Here is a 13,988-nt window from a genome sequence, read left to right as displayed (position 1 = left end):
TAGCAAGTTCTTGGAAGGGAAGTGCAAAACTTGTGTTTTCTCCCCCAAAATTTAAATACAACAATGAAATATTAAAACAGTTCTCATTACAAAAAGTAATAATCAAACCAGGTCAAAAGAATAAGTCACATGGTCAACAAGCAGACAAAAAAAGTTAACATTGTCTAACGCAGAAACATTAAAATGAATCAATCAATATTTCAGTTTTGTTTAAAACAGTTCTTTGAAATTTACCATGTATTCCTTAATGAGATGTTGTGGATCTTCATTTAGGTACACAGACACTGCTTTGAGCACACAATCTCTCCGTTTTTCAATACTTGGATCCTACAGGAGACAAATAAAAGGTTTTGCACACGATACAGAAAAGTAGGAGAGACTTATACATACAATAAAGTTAAAATATTTAAAATCATATGTACCTTGTCCATTGCTGCCAAAATGACCTTAATTTTCTGTCCTGCTGCCCCTCCCTTCTTACGGAAGACCTTCAGTAAGTTGTCAGTATGCCGATCAAGTTGAAACATGAAAGTAGACCGTAGTGGGACAGTGGTGATTCTGGCAAATTCTGCATCAACCTGAAACATAGTAATATACTTTCAAGCTAAAAAGCCACATCTGAATAAAAACCACATGCTACCAAGGGATGGCATGTTCACCATAACAGGGTTAGAACATTTTTACCTCTCTTTCTGAAAACAGAGCAGGCCATCTGCTCCGTAACTCTGTGATGAAGGGCATATCCTGGATAATTTCCTGCCTTCTATAGGCAAATGTTCTTTCCATTTTGTTTTTAATCTGCTCTTGGTTCTTCTTTTTCACCTCCACTAGAAGTGCTTGTCTTTCAGCCTCAAGACTCTCTTTAGATTCGCCTGCAGGATAACCAGGACAGTAGTTGACTTCTGCTTTCCGAGGCTTTTTCACCTGGTTTGGGCTGTGGTTCAGGGAACCATCCTTTTCTTTCATAGCATTTATGCTCAACTCCGGGCAGCCAATGCCCCTCAGTCTGGTGCGGTAGTTGGCCATTTTGTATTTTAAACTGATTTTCCAACCATAGTACCCAGAAACGGATCCTTGCTCCTTTAAACAAGGATGTTTTGTTATCAAAGCTTGACTCACATCATCAAGGTCTGCACTTGAAGGATACATTTTGTATTTGATAATTTCTGATGCCAAACTTTCAAGGATAGCAGACTTAAGTTTGGTACTTGGACACAGCAGTGTTCCACTGCTGTGAAAGGCCAGGTTGGCCTTCTCCAGCTGAACGTCGACCTCATAATTGAACTGAGGTAGTGGGAAGGTATGAGGCCATGGCTGTGATCTGAGGGAGGACCCTGAAGATGCAGATCCAGGGGAGGATAGTATGTCAGTGTCTGATGTTGATGAAAAAGATGATAAAGACGTATTATCAACTCCTTGAGGTGAAGCAGTGGGCTCATGGTGAGGTAGAGACGCATTTGTATCATTTGTTAAGTAAATTATCTTCACTGTGCTCTTGTCTTTGATGTCTGAAGTACATGACAAGTTCACAAACTCATTGTCAAATTCAGTGTCTCTGTACTGAAGTCTAAAGTTTCCTGACAAGCCAAAATGTCTTTTAATCTCTTCTTTAAGGTCTGCCACTGAACCTGGTATTCCAGTTGGAAGAGCCAGTTTGGTTGCATCATTTACTCCAAGTACAACTCTTATAGTTGCAGCCATCTTGTATTTAATCTGAAAAGAAAAGCAGACAATTGTTAGAAATTAAAAGGCCAGATTCCAGCCTTTTAAGTACTCATGAGGGACAGTCATTTCTTATTTAACATATTGATAATGGACAGTAATTATTTTATCATATTAAAGAAGTTACCCGTCACATGTACAAATCTCTTTAATGTCACCATTCGTATGGATCCAACATTATAGTCAGCCAAAGGGTATGGGTCAGCAAGCTCCTTCACATCCAGAATCACCAGCTCTCTTGTTGGATGCAACTCATAGGCTCTGTAGTGCTCCCTATACCATGAGCAAAATTTCCTGATGATGAAACTGACACCATCTTGTAAAATGCATGGCTGAATTATTTCTGCAAATTCTGGCAAACCACCACAAGACCCATGCACAACTATCATGCCCTTTTTGTAGTTAAAGCCAATGAAGGTTGCACTATGGACTAAGTTTACAACTGTGATCCCAGGGTATTTCTGAGTGAGAACGTTTGCAATGTCTTCATTGAGAACTTCAATTGGGACCTTTGAGACTTGTGTTACTTCTGGGGAATATTGTTCACTTTCAGGTCTGGCCATATGATAGCCCACCATCAGTTGGTGTTTTTTTGCCAAGGACAATGTAATATTTCTGAAGTTCTTCGTGTGCCTAACAATCTGCTTAAAAAAGCTATGTTTGGCTTCAAATCGCATCGTCCATAATGCTACAAGAGGACCAAAACATTTAATCATCTCTGGATAATGTTCTAGAAAATGATGTTTTGGCAACAATCTTTGATCAGGAAAGGCTTCCTGGTATTTTTTTCTGTGCTCTGAAATTTTGCACTCCAAATATGCAATTGTTTCTGCATAATGAATGGGGGCGACAACTACTTCCACAATATCCTTTAAATCCAAAATTACCTGCCACACAGGTTCATCTGGGGGGACAAGATTCCCAACCATCAAAGGAAGCAATCTGAGAAGACACCAGTTCTCGTGGGCATTTCCCCCTATTGTTTTTTTATTTCTGTAGGTTTGTGTTAACAAATGTGGGCGGTTTGTCTTGTCCCCCCACTTGTATGGAAACAAACGTATTAGATTATTGAATTGGTCAAGAGAAAAGTACTTTTTTGACAGCAGTGCAGTAATGCAGTGCGCTAGTTCAACTGGAACTATGCCCTCAAAAAGATCATGTGCGATGTCTGGGGGATAACCATTAAGGACATCAAAGTGCGATAGACTGTCTGTCAACACACAAGCTCTTTTAACACCAAAACAGTGAACCTGCTCTTCCTCAGCTTTTCTGACATGAAGCTGATGTCTTTCTTTACTTCTGAGGTGGAAAGCTCCTGATTTCACCTCCTGTGACTGAATGTCATCAATCTGCGCTGTACAAAATCGGCAAAAATACTTGCTGGAAAAACTCTCTAGAAACCCAGCAAGCCCATGAGCAGCAAGGTTATCAGCAATTACACATTGTACTGTACCCTTTATAAATGACCCAAGCTGTGGAATAAACAACCCATGCTGTTCCAAGATCCTTATATCACACAAAAGGGGCTCAAATATTTTCTTGTACCCAAATGATTTAACATAATCACTTTTGCACAATAATGAAAGATAAATTGAGGACAAGGCTGAACTTGAACCAGGTGGCAAATTACCTAAAGTCCAATAAACAACACACAGTTTGTGCTTCTTCCTCGATGTTCCCAATGGATTACAAACTTCAAAGTCATCTATATACAGGCATACTGAGAGTCTTAGTTGTTCACCTGAAAAAAACTGATTGTTCTTGTAGTGTTCACCATCTTTGAAAGACGAATACTGCTGTTGAGTCACAGAAGAGTCAGTAAGACTATCAACAACTTTATCGATCACATCATTTCGACTGAGCAGTTGTTGTAGGGACTTGATTAAGGGAACATATTGGAACGTTTTGTTGTTAGGCCTTCCTTCAAGTAAATACTCAACAGGTTCTACAACCTTAAAATGCTCCTTATAAAATTGTTTACGTTTAAAAGCTGAAGCTAGTTGACCATTCTTAGCTATTGCTTTTAACAAGGGATTGTGAGCAGAAATAGCAATGCTCAGCTCATCAATTACTGACTGATCAACATTAAGGTCATGCTTTTGGAAAATATCAATAGCTGTACTTTTTGATATAGGCAATACAGCAGAGGTTAAAATAAAATGCAGTTCTTCAAGAAACTCATCAACTGCTAAGCTTGGTACATGTGAGTAAATCTCCAATTTCAAAAGAACAGATGCAAATTTCTCAATTATGATGTTTTGCAGGTTCTCATTTTCAGTGTCAGAATTAATTAAATGGGGAGATGATAAAACAGAGGCAGTTCCTGCAAGATCGCTGCAATGTTCTTCAGATGTGCGGTCCTCACTTATATCACAAATTTTCACTATTTCCTCTTTCAGGTCTTTTACTGTCCAAGTGCCATGTTTCCTGTTTTTATGAGATTTAAAGGTAGCATATATATTAGTCTGAAAAGAACAATTCTGAAACATGCAAGGGACAGTCTCATATTTTTTTAAATGGTTGTTGGTGTGTGAAAAGTACTCTCTACTCGATGAAAAGACACTTCCTGGACACAAAATACATGTAAATGTTACAAGCTCTGCACTCGTTCCAAGTATTTCTTCAACATGACATCTGCTTAAATGAGTTTTCAGAGCATTCCATGTTTTGAATGAACAAGGGCAGTCATAGTATGTGCATGGAAATGTGTGTCTTTGACCAAAATGCCCATGTTTTAATTTGTAATGCTTCAGTAATTGGTACCTTGTAGATAGAGTTTCAGCACATTGCTTGCATCTCCACATTCATAACCTAAAGAAAAAAAGACAAAGAGATTATTGGTCATTCATTTGTAAAGTTCTTAAATATGATAAGACCTTATTAGGTTTCTAAGATCTGACATATATCATATGTATGTTGCTATTAAAATGACTGCATCCAGGTATTACATTTATTGAGATATTTTTCAGGTACTAAACTCACCACTAATGTTAGGTTGCTGGTCTGGCATCCGTCAACAAACACGCTCTGCAAATCTTAATTTCACAGCTGTGCAGTTTTGAAGTTCCTTCCTTTTTAAGAATGTAGAAAACATACACAAATGCAAATGACAATAAGGAGAAAAGTTAATGATTAAAAGGCTATATATGTATACATATACACATATATATGTATACACACACACACAACCTGTTTTTGACTTAGAATTGCTTTTTAAAGGATGAGTGTAAACATTTAAACATTAAATAAAAACAATAAAACAATATTTCGATTTTGAATATTTCAATCATAGCCTATATTTAAAAATATATATATATATTTCTTGATGGGGCTGGGTGAGGAGACACGAGCAGGAAAATGTTCGGTTTACTTTTCAGACTAAAAGATCCCGTGTTGACACCACATTGTATTTTACTTTACTACATCAAATCAGAGTCCACGCGAGCTAAGTGTGCTCCTGTTTATTCGGTCGGTAGAAATACTGCGCCGTTGTGTTTACAAAATGTTCAGTGTATTTCCGTACAAGAACCCCAAAAAATCTAGTCCCGCGACTCCAGTTGTGCAGGTACGGGCGGACGTCAGACAAGCACGTGAACCAGAGCACAGCGCGTCCATTCTGCCCAGCAACAGTGAATAATATTTTCTGGTTGGCTGATAGGTCGCTAGTCCAAGAAAGCTGTATGCGTGAACTACGCAGAGCAATCTGCCTTTGCATCCTCGATTCATAGATTACTAATGTATGTGAAGTAATTTATCACTTATAAAGCGTGAGAAATGTGTGACGCGAGTACCGCTGCCGCAATTTGAGGTGCTCAGTCACCCACCATTCCCCTCCCCACTCGCCATAACGTTTGGAGATTTTCAAAATCAGCAAACCCCAAAAGAGTAGATACTACGCAAGATAGTTATCTGTAGTTTACGTAACGCGAATACACGACTCTGCTGTAAAGGGAGGAGACATGCAGCGGTATTTGCAAAAATTAAAAAAAAAAGAAATTTGAAGGAGCAACAGTTAAAATTTAGGAATGTAGAGTAACACTACACATGACACCGTGGCGTTTCTATATGGAGAAAGAAATGGCGGATCATTTTCTGTGATGCACCATGGAACAGTTAATGACATCAAATTTATGTGTGGGAAGTACGCCATGTTAAATGATTTTGCAGTTTGTTATCCCCAACATAATACATATCTACAAATTATGTCCATTTACTGTTAGCCGCCAGTTAACAATAGGTTGAAGTTCCTTACAAATTAACCTACAGCCAATTAAGTACATATTTATCTAAACTCCGAAAGACAATTTTTAGTGCATTTAAGAGATTGATTATTATAAATAAATAAAAAATGGCTAACCAGGTCATTTTATGTGCACAACGTGGAAAGCTAAATGGAGTCAAGCTAGCAAAAATATTTCTGTTTTTCATCTTACCACAACCTATACCATCAATCCAAAATCATCAACTGGTATAAAACAAGCATATTTTAGTTTGTAATTTTTTGTTTAGTCATTAACTTACCTGAATATTAACGGATGGTCGTGGATTATGAAGAAATCCGAGACATGTGGCAGGACAGCAGAGTACAAGTCCAGAAAATGGCGCCTTCAGCCTTCTTCTTACTGAGCATGTGCAAGTACCTGTGGGAACCGCCCCTCTAGGCCTGATGTACATCTTAATTAACTTGCTTACATAAATTATGCTCATTATTGTTTGTTAATTACAACAAACTATAAAGTTAAGTACATGCTATTTGACATTCTTCATTTGAATCCAAAACACAGAATTATTCAATAATTTCAGTTGAAATAACTATTTAATGCAAACAGCACCTGAGTTTCATTTCTTTGAGTGTGGACAGTGCTCTTCCTACCTCACGACCGGAGGGCAGGCTCCTCTGTTTAAACTAAAGGACTCCAGTAAATCTTGTATTATACACTGTGACAGCCCTTTATTATTTGCTGCTTCATTTTTACAAAATTTAGTGGCAAGATTTGTCAGCCGTAATGGCTGAAGAAGTACACAACACATTGCAAGGTCATGGGAGAGATTGCTGTGGTGGCTGTTTATCTCACCTAATCTTCACCTCTGACTCTTCTTCCACAAAAAAAAAGTTGACATCAACAGAACTGTGTCCATCTTCAAAAGTTCAAATAGATGTTCTATCACAACTTTCTCCATCTCTGTGCCAGCAAATAAGATAAACAAATCTGAATATGTGCCACCCACTGCCCAATAGTTCTTTGTTTCTCTTTTCCAATGACTTTAAAGACAAGACTATCACGACCTGCTGTCAAGGAGTGTAATTCCCTCTCATGCAGGGTTAGAACACACGTGTAAATGATGCAGTGTATGTGAGAGCAAACCCTTTTCTATGACACAGGCAGCATTGTGGTTGGTTAGTGTAGAGGACCAGAAAGCAGGAAATGTCGGAAAGCTATTAAAGTACTCTCTGATTCCCAAACATTCTACAGTGAGGTAAAAATGAATAAAACATACTTGTTTGTCCAGTTCTGATACTCATAACTTGCAGTAACAGGAAGTCACTTTCAAAAAGAAAATTCATTTCCTTTTGCAATTTTTTGTTTGGGAGTGTGTCGTTCACAAAGCAAAACAGTAAGAAAATCCTGTCTTGAGATAAAGTGGCATATCTATTCTTAAAATATAATAAACTTAAGATGTAGATTTTAACATATGAACCTTTTGTTGAGCGGCTGAAGTCTGTTGTTCCTTGTGTACCTGCTGGCAGCCATGTGAGAGAGAGCCTCTGTGTCTCAGACTGCTGCTTAGTGCAGGGCACATGCAAGGCACAGTCGGTGCTGGCTATGTGTCAATACCTCTTAGAAGAGAAAAAAAGAAGAAAGGGTAAATTCAGTCACTCGTTTTCTACCACTTTATCCTGTATAAGAGGGTCGTCGGGCGAGACAATCCCACCTGACAGGGTGAAAGATGGGGAACACCCTGGAGAGGTCACCAGTCCATCACAGGGTTAACACACAGATGAACAACCATTCACTCTCACATTCACACACACACACATATAAGTACATATATATATATATATATATATATATATATATATATATATATATATATATATATATATATATATATATATATATATATGTGTGTACATGTACATATTTTACCCATATAAATCATATTGAATTTATTAAAATGCAGAGAGCCTCCCCTGGGTTTTCCCTGATGCGTCATTTGCGGCCAGTCAAGTTGATCGACAAGGACATAAAATGCTAGATTAATAAATAACTGTGCGGCACTTAAAAAAAAACACCCACTTATACATTCACACACAAACATGCTGTGCTCTTCTCTATGTCTCTCTCACATTAAAAAAAAAAAAAAAAAAGAAGCCCGCACGCTTCCAGCGTTTATATCACCATTCTTTCCGCGCACTGAGTCCTTGATGGGCAGAGCGCACGGCTGCACAGTCTCCTCCCTCTTTCTCTCTCTTGTGCCTCTAGGCGCTGTCTTATTTTCCCCTCAAGAATGGTGCAACTCCCTGCCAATTCTTCCCAATCCATCAGTGACTATTCTACCCCCCCGGGGGTTATTTATTTATTTAATTATTTATTTATGTCAGCACGCCGTCATGTTCTTCTGACCCGGGGTCCTCACCAGGAGGGAGGTGTGTCTGCTTCAATCTTCACTTTATTATTATTATTATTATTATTATTATTATTATTATTATTATCATAGTTACAGTTAAGAAGAGACCAGTGGGGGCTGCATGGTTTCTGCACAGAGACATGTCTTTATTTCAATTTAAATACATCTATTCAACCTTGAATTAACAGGGGAAATGTCATATTATGATTAGGAGTCTATTAATAGTAGTATGACAAGATCAATATGTCTTTTTTTTTGGAACCACTATTTATTTTTCAAACGTAAAGATATTGTTGTGTTGGTATTGAGAGATTATCAGTCAGAAATTAAAATATGTATATATATACATACATATATATATATATATATATACATCTGGATGAATAAAAAAATATATATCTTTAAATTCTCTAAAGTTAATTCTGTTGACATAAAACAACAATTTGTTTCCATATGACACAATACTTTATTATAATACATCTTACACAAATGTATTCGTTAAAATTATACTGTTTATATCCCCTTTATAATTTAACACTCTTATCAGATATCACCTGCACATTATGTTACACCCATATAAAACAATGCTTCAGATTAGCCTAGATATCCAACACATGGTTTTAAAACATTGAATTCTTAATTTGATGGATTTAATGATTATATGCGCCACACACGATGATATAAACGGAGAGCAAGAGGGAAAATTTAGCACCATGGACAGCGTCTCTCCCTCGCTCTCTCTCCCTCTCTTTCTCTCTCTCTGTCTCTCTCTCTCTCGCGGCAGCTGGCTGTGATACAGCTCCTCCTCCTGTGTGGTGGCTTTTCCCGACCAAAGATCCTCGGACGTGAACAGTTTCGCTGAAGAGCACTTTTTTTCTCTCTCTCTTCCCCAAACCAGCTCACAGACACTCGAGGCGCCACTTCTTCTTCTTCCTCTTCTTTTTCTTCTTCTTCTTCTTCTTCTTCCATATCGACCCGAGAGAAGAGAGTTGAGGTGTCGGGTAAAGGTCTCCAACGCTCCTTCATCCCCCTCCCAAATCTCTATCAGCGATGGGGACTCGGGCTGGCTTCTGCCCAGGAGGATTGCACTTAACTCTGGCTCTCTGGCTCATGACAGCCGCGCTAACCCTGCAAAATGCCCAGGCGGAGATTACTTGCGCGTCTTGCCCGTCGCCAGTGCAACTTCACCTGGATAAATTGGAGCTGGAGATGCGCACTGACCTGACCGAGGAACCGAGCACCTTGGAGTTTAAGGAACTCGGGGTTACTGACCAAAATCCATTGGAGAATGGGAGACCTGTGGAGGATTTTGCACAACATGTCAGTTTGGATGGAGTTGGAACAAGAGGCGACAGTGACCGCGGCGATGTTGAGGGGAAGGAGCCGGGTATGGCTGAGGATGCTGCGCTCTGGAGAGCCAAGAGAAGCGGTCCCGACTTTGAGTTTTCCGAGTTCAGTGACAGCAGGTGGAACGGGCGGGCTGGCGCGGATTCGCTCGAGCAGGATCAGGTCTCGATGCTGGATGGACTGAAGCAGAGCAGGCCCGAGCTCGGCTGGGGCAGAGGGAATAACCGGCAGGATGAGTCCAAGCTCAGCAGCAGCACGTTCGCGCTGACGGGAGACTCGGCACACAACCACGCGGTGGTTTACTGGGCAGGACACAACAGCAGCGTGAGTAACACCACTGTTCATGACTTCCTCTGCGCTTTCAGCTGTTTGTCAACACTCTTGCATGAACTCCAGCCTGTGTGCGCTGGTGTTAACAGGTGCACGGGGAGCTACAGATGCCCGCAGATGTGACACGCGCTTTTTTCTTAATGCCAAATGCCACTATTACGCGCGGACTCCCCCTCTCTGTCTTGGCGTCTCTTGTGCTGTTTGGTGACATTTTTAAACTCTGTTACTTCTTGTCTCTCTTCCCTGAGCGCGGACCTGGTTTTAATATCTAGTTAGTGTTGATTTATGGTCTTTGCTGCGATTTGGAGATATGGCAATGCGTGTTTCATTCCTCCCAACTGATGCGAGGTTTTCTCCATCCAAATTAATTGACTGGGGAAGAGGGGACTCGTAAAATATTGCTCAGCCTCTGATAAGAACCTTGAATTCAATGTGACTCCTCGTGATTCCCCCTGAATTGTCAGAGACGCGACTGAAGCGAACGTCTACGAGGAGACATGCAGGATTAATGGTGGTTTATTGACTTTTAAGGAGCTATTTAATTTTTTACACGTGACCGCCACTGGTGTGCGAGACATTTTTTTTATGCTGCTCATAAAAAAAGGTTAGCCCTGGATATATTAGCACAGACTTAAAGGAGAGGGTGCAGTGCATCATCATCATCATCATCATCAAAAGAGGAGATGTTGTGTGCCTCACTGAAACAATGCTGCCTAATGACAGACTCTGGGGATAAATGGTACAATGCACTGCAGAGATTGTGTCAACAATCACAGAACAATTGAAGGGATGAGCCAATAAGATATATGTGGTTAAATCACCGGAATATCGGATAAAGAAATTGATGTGGTCCGAAAACCTGAAATGTCACATAAATGCTCCAAAAAGTGCAGAGTGTAAAGAGAGATGTGTCAGAATGTGAGTGAGGAAAGCACATTTCTGCCACACTGCAGTGATCATGTGAGCTGTGTGGACTTATTTTAAAATGAAACAAAAAAAACCCCAAAAAAAAACCACCCCAGCAGATCAAAAAAGTGTGATGTTGGAAGCAGAACTGTAGCGGACACTAATGTCGGACATGAAGAAGTGCTATCGTGCCATTCGTTCATCCAATTACAATATGGCCAAGTGCAAAATTGTTATCTGAAAGATACTGCAGTTGTTTGATAAAGATAAGTGTACGACAAAACTGCACTATAATGGGATACTGCAGTGCTGCAGGGATTCACTGACACAAAAATCTCCGTCCTTTTATATGAAAGAATTTGTTTTTTCTGTTCCCAGTCTCCAAAAGTGTCAGGTCAACATGATGAAAATGACAGCTAACAAGCAAACAACAATCTATCACACACACACGTGTGTGTGTGTGTGTGTGTGTGTGTATCTGAACATATTCTCTTGTTCCGTGAGCGTATAGGAAGCCAATGTGCAGTCCTTTGAAAATCACAGCATTGCTGTACAGGTCAGAGGCATATATCTGAATCCCTGCGCACGGCTGTAAAGGGTTGTCACACACTCTAAAAGGTCTCTAAAAATGACACAGGCCACATTGACACCCATTTTACATATGCCCTGGATAAAGAACCGACCCACTCTTACACAAGAGAGTCCTCATAAAGAAATAAGATAATGAGACAAAATGAATCAAAGTCATTTACACTATTGTGTAAGCTCACAGGAAGCTGACTGACTGTCCTCTGTGCTTTCACAAGCTTAATTTGCTGTTGTGGCTGCTCCTCCCATATATACAGTCTTGTCTTTGCTGATTATGGCATGGTACATGGACTTGTTTTTTTTGATTGTTTTTTTAACCTGCAGTGAAGACTGAGGCACTGTGTGAGTGTGTGAAACATGTTGGAGAGAGAAGGGATGGGTGAGGAGGTTATTGTGTGCCTCTGCCTCAGGTTAAATCTTTCATAATTATCTTGACAACTGAGGCCTTTATTTCACAGAAAAAAAAAATAATAATAAAAAAAGTAAATAAAATGAAAGAAAGCAGGCATCGTCTGAGAGTGTGCTCCGGAGAGGAGGTCCCCTACTTAATCTTCATCGGTGGTTGGTGCTTATCGTGATGAATCGGCTGGTGAGGCCCCGGCACATTGAGCTTGAAGTCTGCCAACTTAGCTGCAGCAGTAGTTATGTTAGAGCAAGAGTGAGTGGCTGGCTAATGGGATGACTAGCTGATTGGATGGATCACCAGCTTGGCAGCTCAGCTACCTTAATCTTCACAGTCTGTTTACTTTCAACACTTAGAGGGGTCCTTTAAATTTTGGAATGACTGTAGCGTATACCAGGACATATGGCGGAATAGTGGCGGTTGCTTCACAGCAAAAAGGTCATTGGTCGTGGAGTTCCCATGATCTCCGGGTACACTTCCCTCTCACAGCCCTTTTTTTTTTTTTGCAGAGGCTAATTGGACTCTCTAAATCGACATTAGGTGTAAATGTGGGAGTGAATGGTTGTTTGTCTCTGTATGGTTGCCATGCAGTGGACTGGTGACATGTCCAGGTTGACCAGGCCCTATGTCAGCATCAACTGCTGCTCTAGCTCCTCCCACAACTCTCATGTGGAGGATAAAATGCTGGTCAATAAGTTAGACCGTAGCGTATGCCTACACTGACTTTTCGCAGCAGGAGCATTTTTTCAGATCCACTTATCTGTCAATAAAGGCGAAGTCGAGTCGACGAGATGACACAGCGGGGGAACACAGCCGTACAACAATGAGCAACTTTTATTAAAGAATCAACATACCTTCTCAAAGACAAAACATAGGCTAATACCTTGAATTTTCAGGTCATTTTCCCTCTTGGTTAAACACCTGGACTTGTATGCACATGAACACAGAGAGGGGAAAAAAAACATGCGACTTGTCCACTTGAGCCACTGATCGGCTTTTCTGTTAGTGCCCTACTGCTTATTGGTATTAATATTAATAATGATATTAATGAATATTTCCACTAGAGGGAAGTCTCTACTGTTTATTTTCATTTTATTTTATATTTGATTATAATTGGCCAGGCGCAGGACTGGTGACCTGTCCAGGGTGAATCCTGTAATCCGCCCTATGTTATTTAAGATTTGCTCCAAGATGATGAATTAATCCTTTTTTTAACACCATCAGAACAACAACAAACATTACTTTACAAAAAGTACAGATAAAAGCAAAACCTGTGCCTTGCATTAGTAAATGTCCTACTTTTTTTAATTTACATAATTACGTTCTCCGAATTTACATTAAATCAATGAAATCCAGTGTCGTGAAAGGCAGGAATCAGATTTTCCTCGAGTGGTTTTCATTCATTTAGCGATGGAGAATGGTTTGGACTGAAATGTGACACAAATGAGCAGTAGTTAGCATTGTTGCAACCCGACGATGGATCGTGTACGCCACCTTTGTTCCTGTGTCACCTGGGATTGGCACCAGTGCCCCCAGCGACTCTCATGTAGAGGATCAAGCCTTCTGACAAATATCTATGGGCATCAATGCCAGGACAGCACAGCACCAGTGTCCAGTCGGCAGCATCTGCAGAAACCTTGAATATGTAAGTTTTGTGGGGCTGCTTATGTTATAACTGACATTTTTTTTCATATAATAGGAGTCTAATAGGAAAATTTTTGCTTAAAGTGAGCCCAAACGTTTGAGCACTTGTCTGCCATGGTGACTCCCTCATCATTGGGGGATGATTGGTAATCAGAAGACAATAGCTTGCTAGCATTCCGACATTTACAATTCCAAAATGTTCTAAAGCACAGCTAGTGTCAGTGTAACATAAATATCCACAGTGGTACATTTTTTTTTTACAGTGCCAAAATACTACTGGTTCTTGATACCCATCCCTAATCATGAACATAATGACATTGTGAAAATGGACAGCTTTAGCTGTGCTTTTATTTTTTGTGATGTTTGAATCGTTACTCTGTTCAGAGGGAACCTTGAAATTGTAATAATCCTTTTAAGA

General features: G+C 39.9%; 3 protein-coding genes across 3 annotated transcripts in view; 1 reads left to right on the top strand and 2 right to left on the bottom strand.

Moving 5' to 3' along the window:
- Window positions 1-210: 210 nt before the first annotated feature.
- LOC131466733 (uncharacterized) lies at window positions 211-1,026 on the bottom strand. Its single transcript, XM_058640169.1, has 3 exons — window positions 685-1,026; window positions 423-578; window positions 211-327 (listed from the first exon to the last, which is right to left on the bottom strand). Exons 1-3 carry the CDS (start codon window positions 1,024-1,026, stop codon window positions 211-213), a joined length of 615 nt encoding a protein of 204 aa, XP_058496152.1.
- A 2,223-nt stretch (window positions 1,027-3,249) lies between these two features.
- On the bottom strand, window positions 3,250-4,891 carry LOC131466732 (uncharacterized). The gene is made up of 3 exons (XM_058640168.1): window positions 4,705-4,891; window positions 3,464-4,533; window positions 3,250-3,260 (listed from the first exon to the last, which is right to left on the bottom strand). Exons 2-3 carry the CDS (start codon window positions 4,524-4,526, stop codon window positions 3,250-3,252), a joined length of 1,074 nt encoding a protein of 357 aa, XP_058496151.1. The 5' UTR covers window positions 4,527-4,533; window positions 4,705-4,891.
- Window positions 4,892-9,155: 4,264 nt separating this feature from the next.
- Window positions 9,156-13,988, top strand: part of sorcs3a (sortilin related VPS10 domain containing receptor 3a) — a 265,119-nt gene continuing 260,286 nt past the window's right edge. The window contains exon 1 of the mRNA XM_058641383.1: window positions 9,156-10,023. Within this exon, the coding sequence (XP_058497366.1) occupies window positions 9,403-10,023 (621 nt within the window). The 5' untranslated portion in view covers window positions 9,156-9,402. The remainder of the gene's footprint in view (window positions 10,024-13,988) is intronic.

The sequence above is a fragment of the Solea solea genome, chromosome 10 (genome assembly GCF_958295425.1).
Source record: "Solea solea chromosome 10, fSolSol10.1, whole genome shotgun sequence".
NCBI lineage: Eukaryota > Metazoa > Chordata > Actinopteri > Pleuronectiformes > Soleidae > Solea > Solea solea.
Note: the sequence above shows the minus strand (reverse complement) of the source record. Positions and strands in the feature narration are given on the sequence as shown.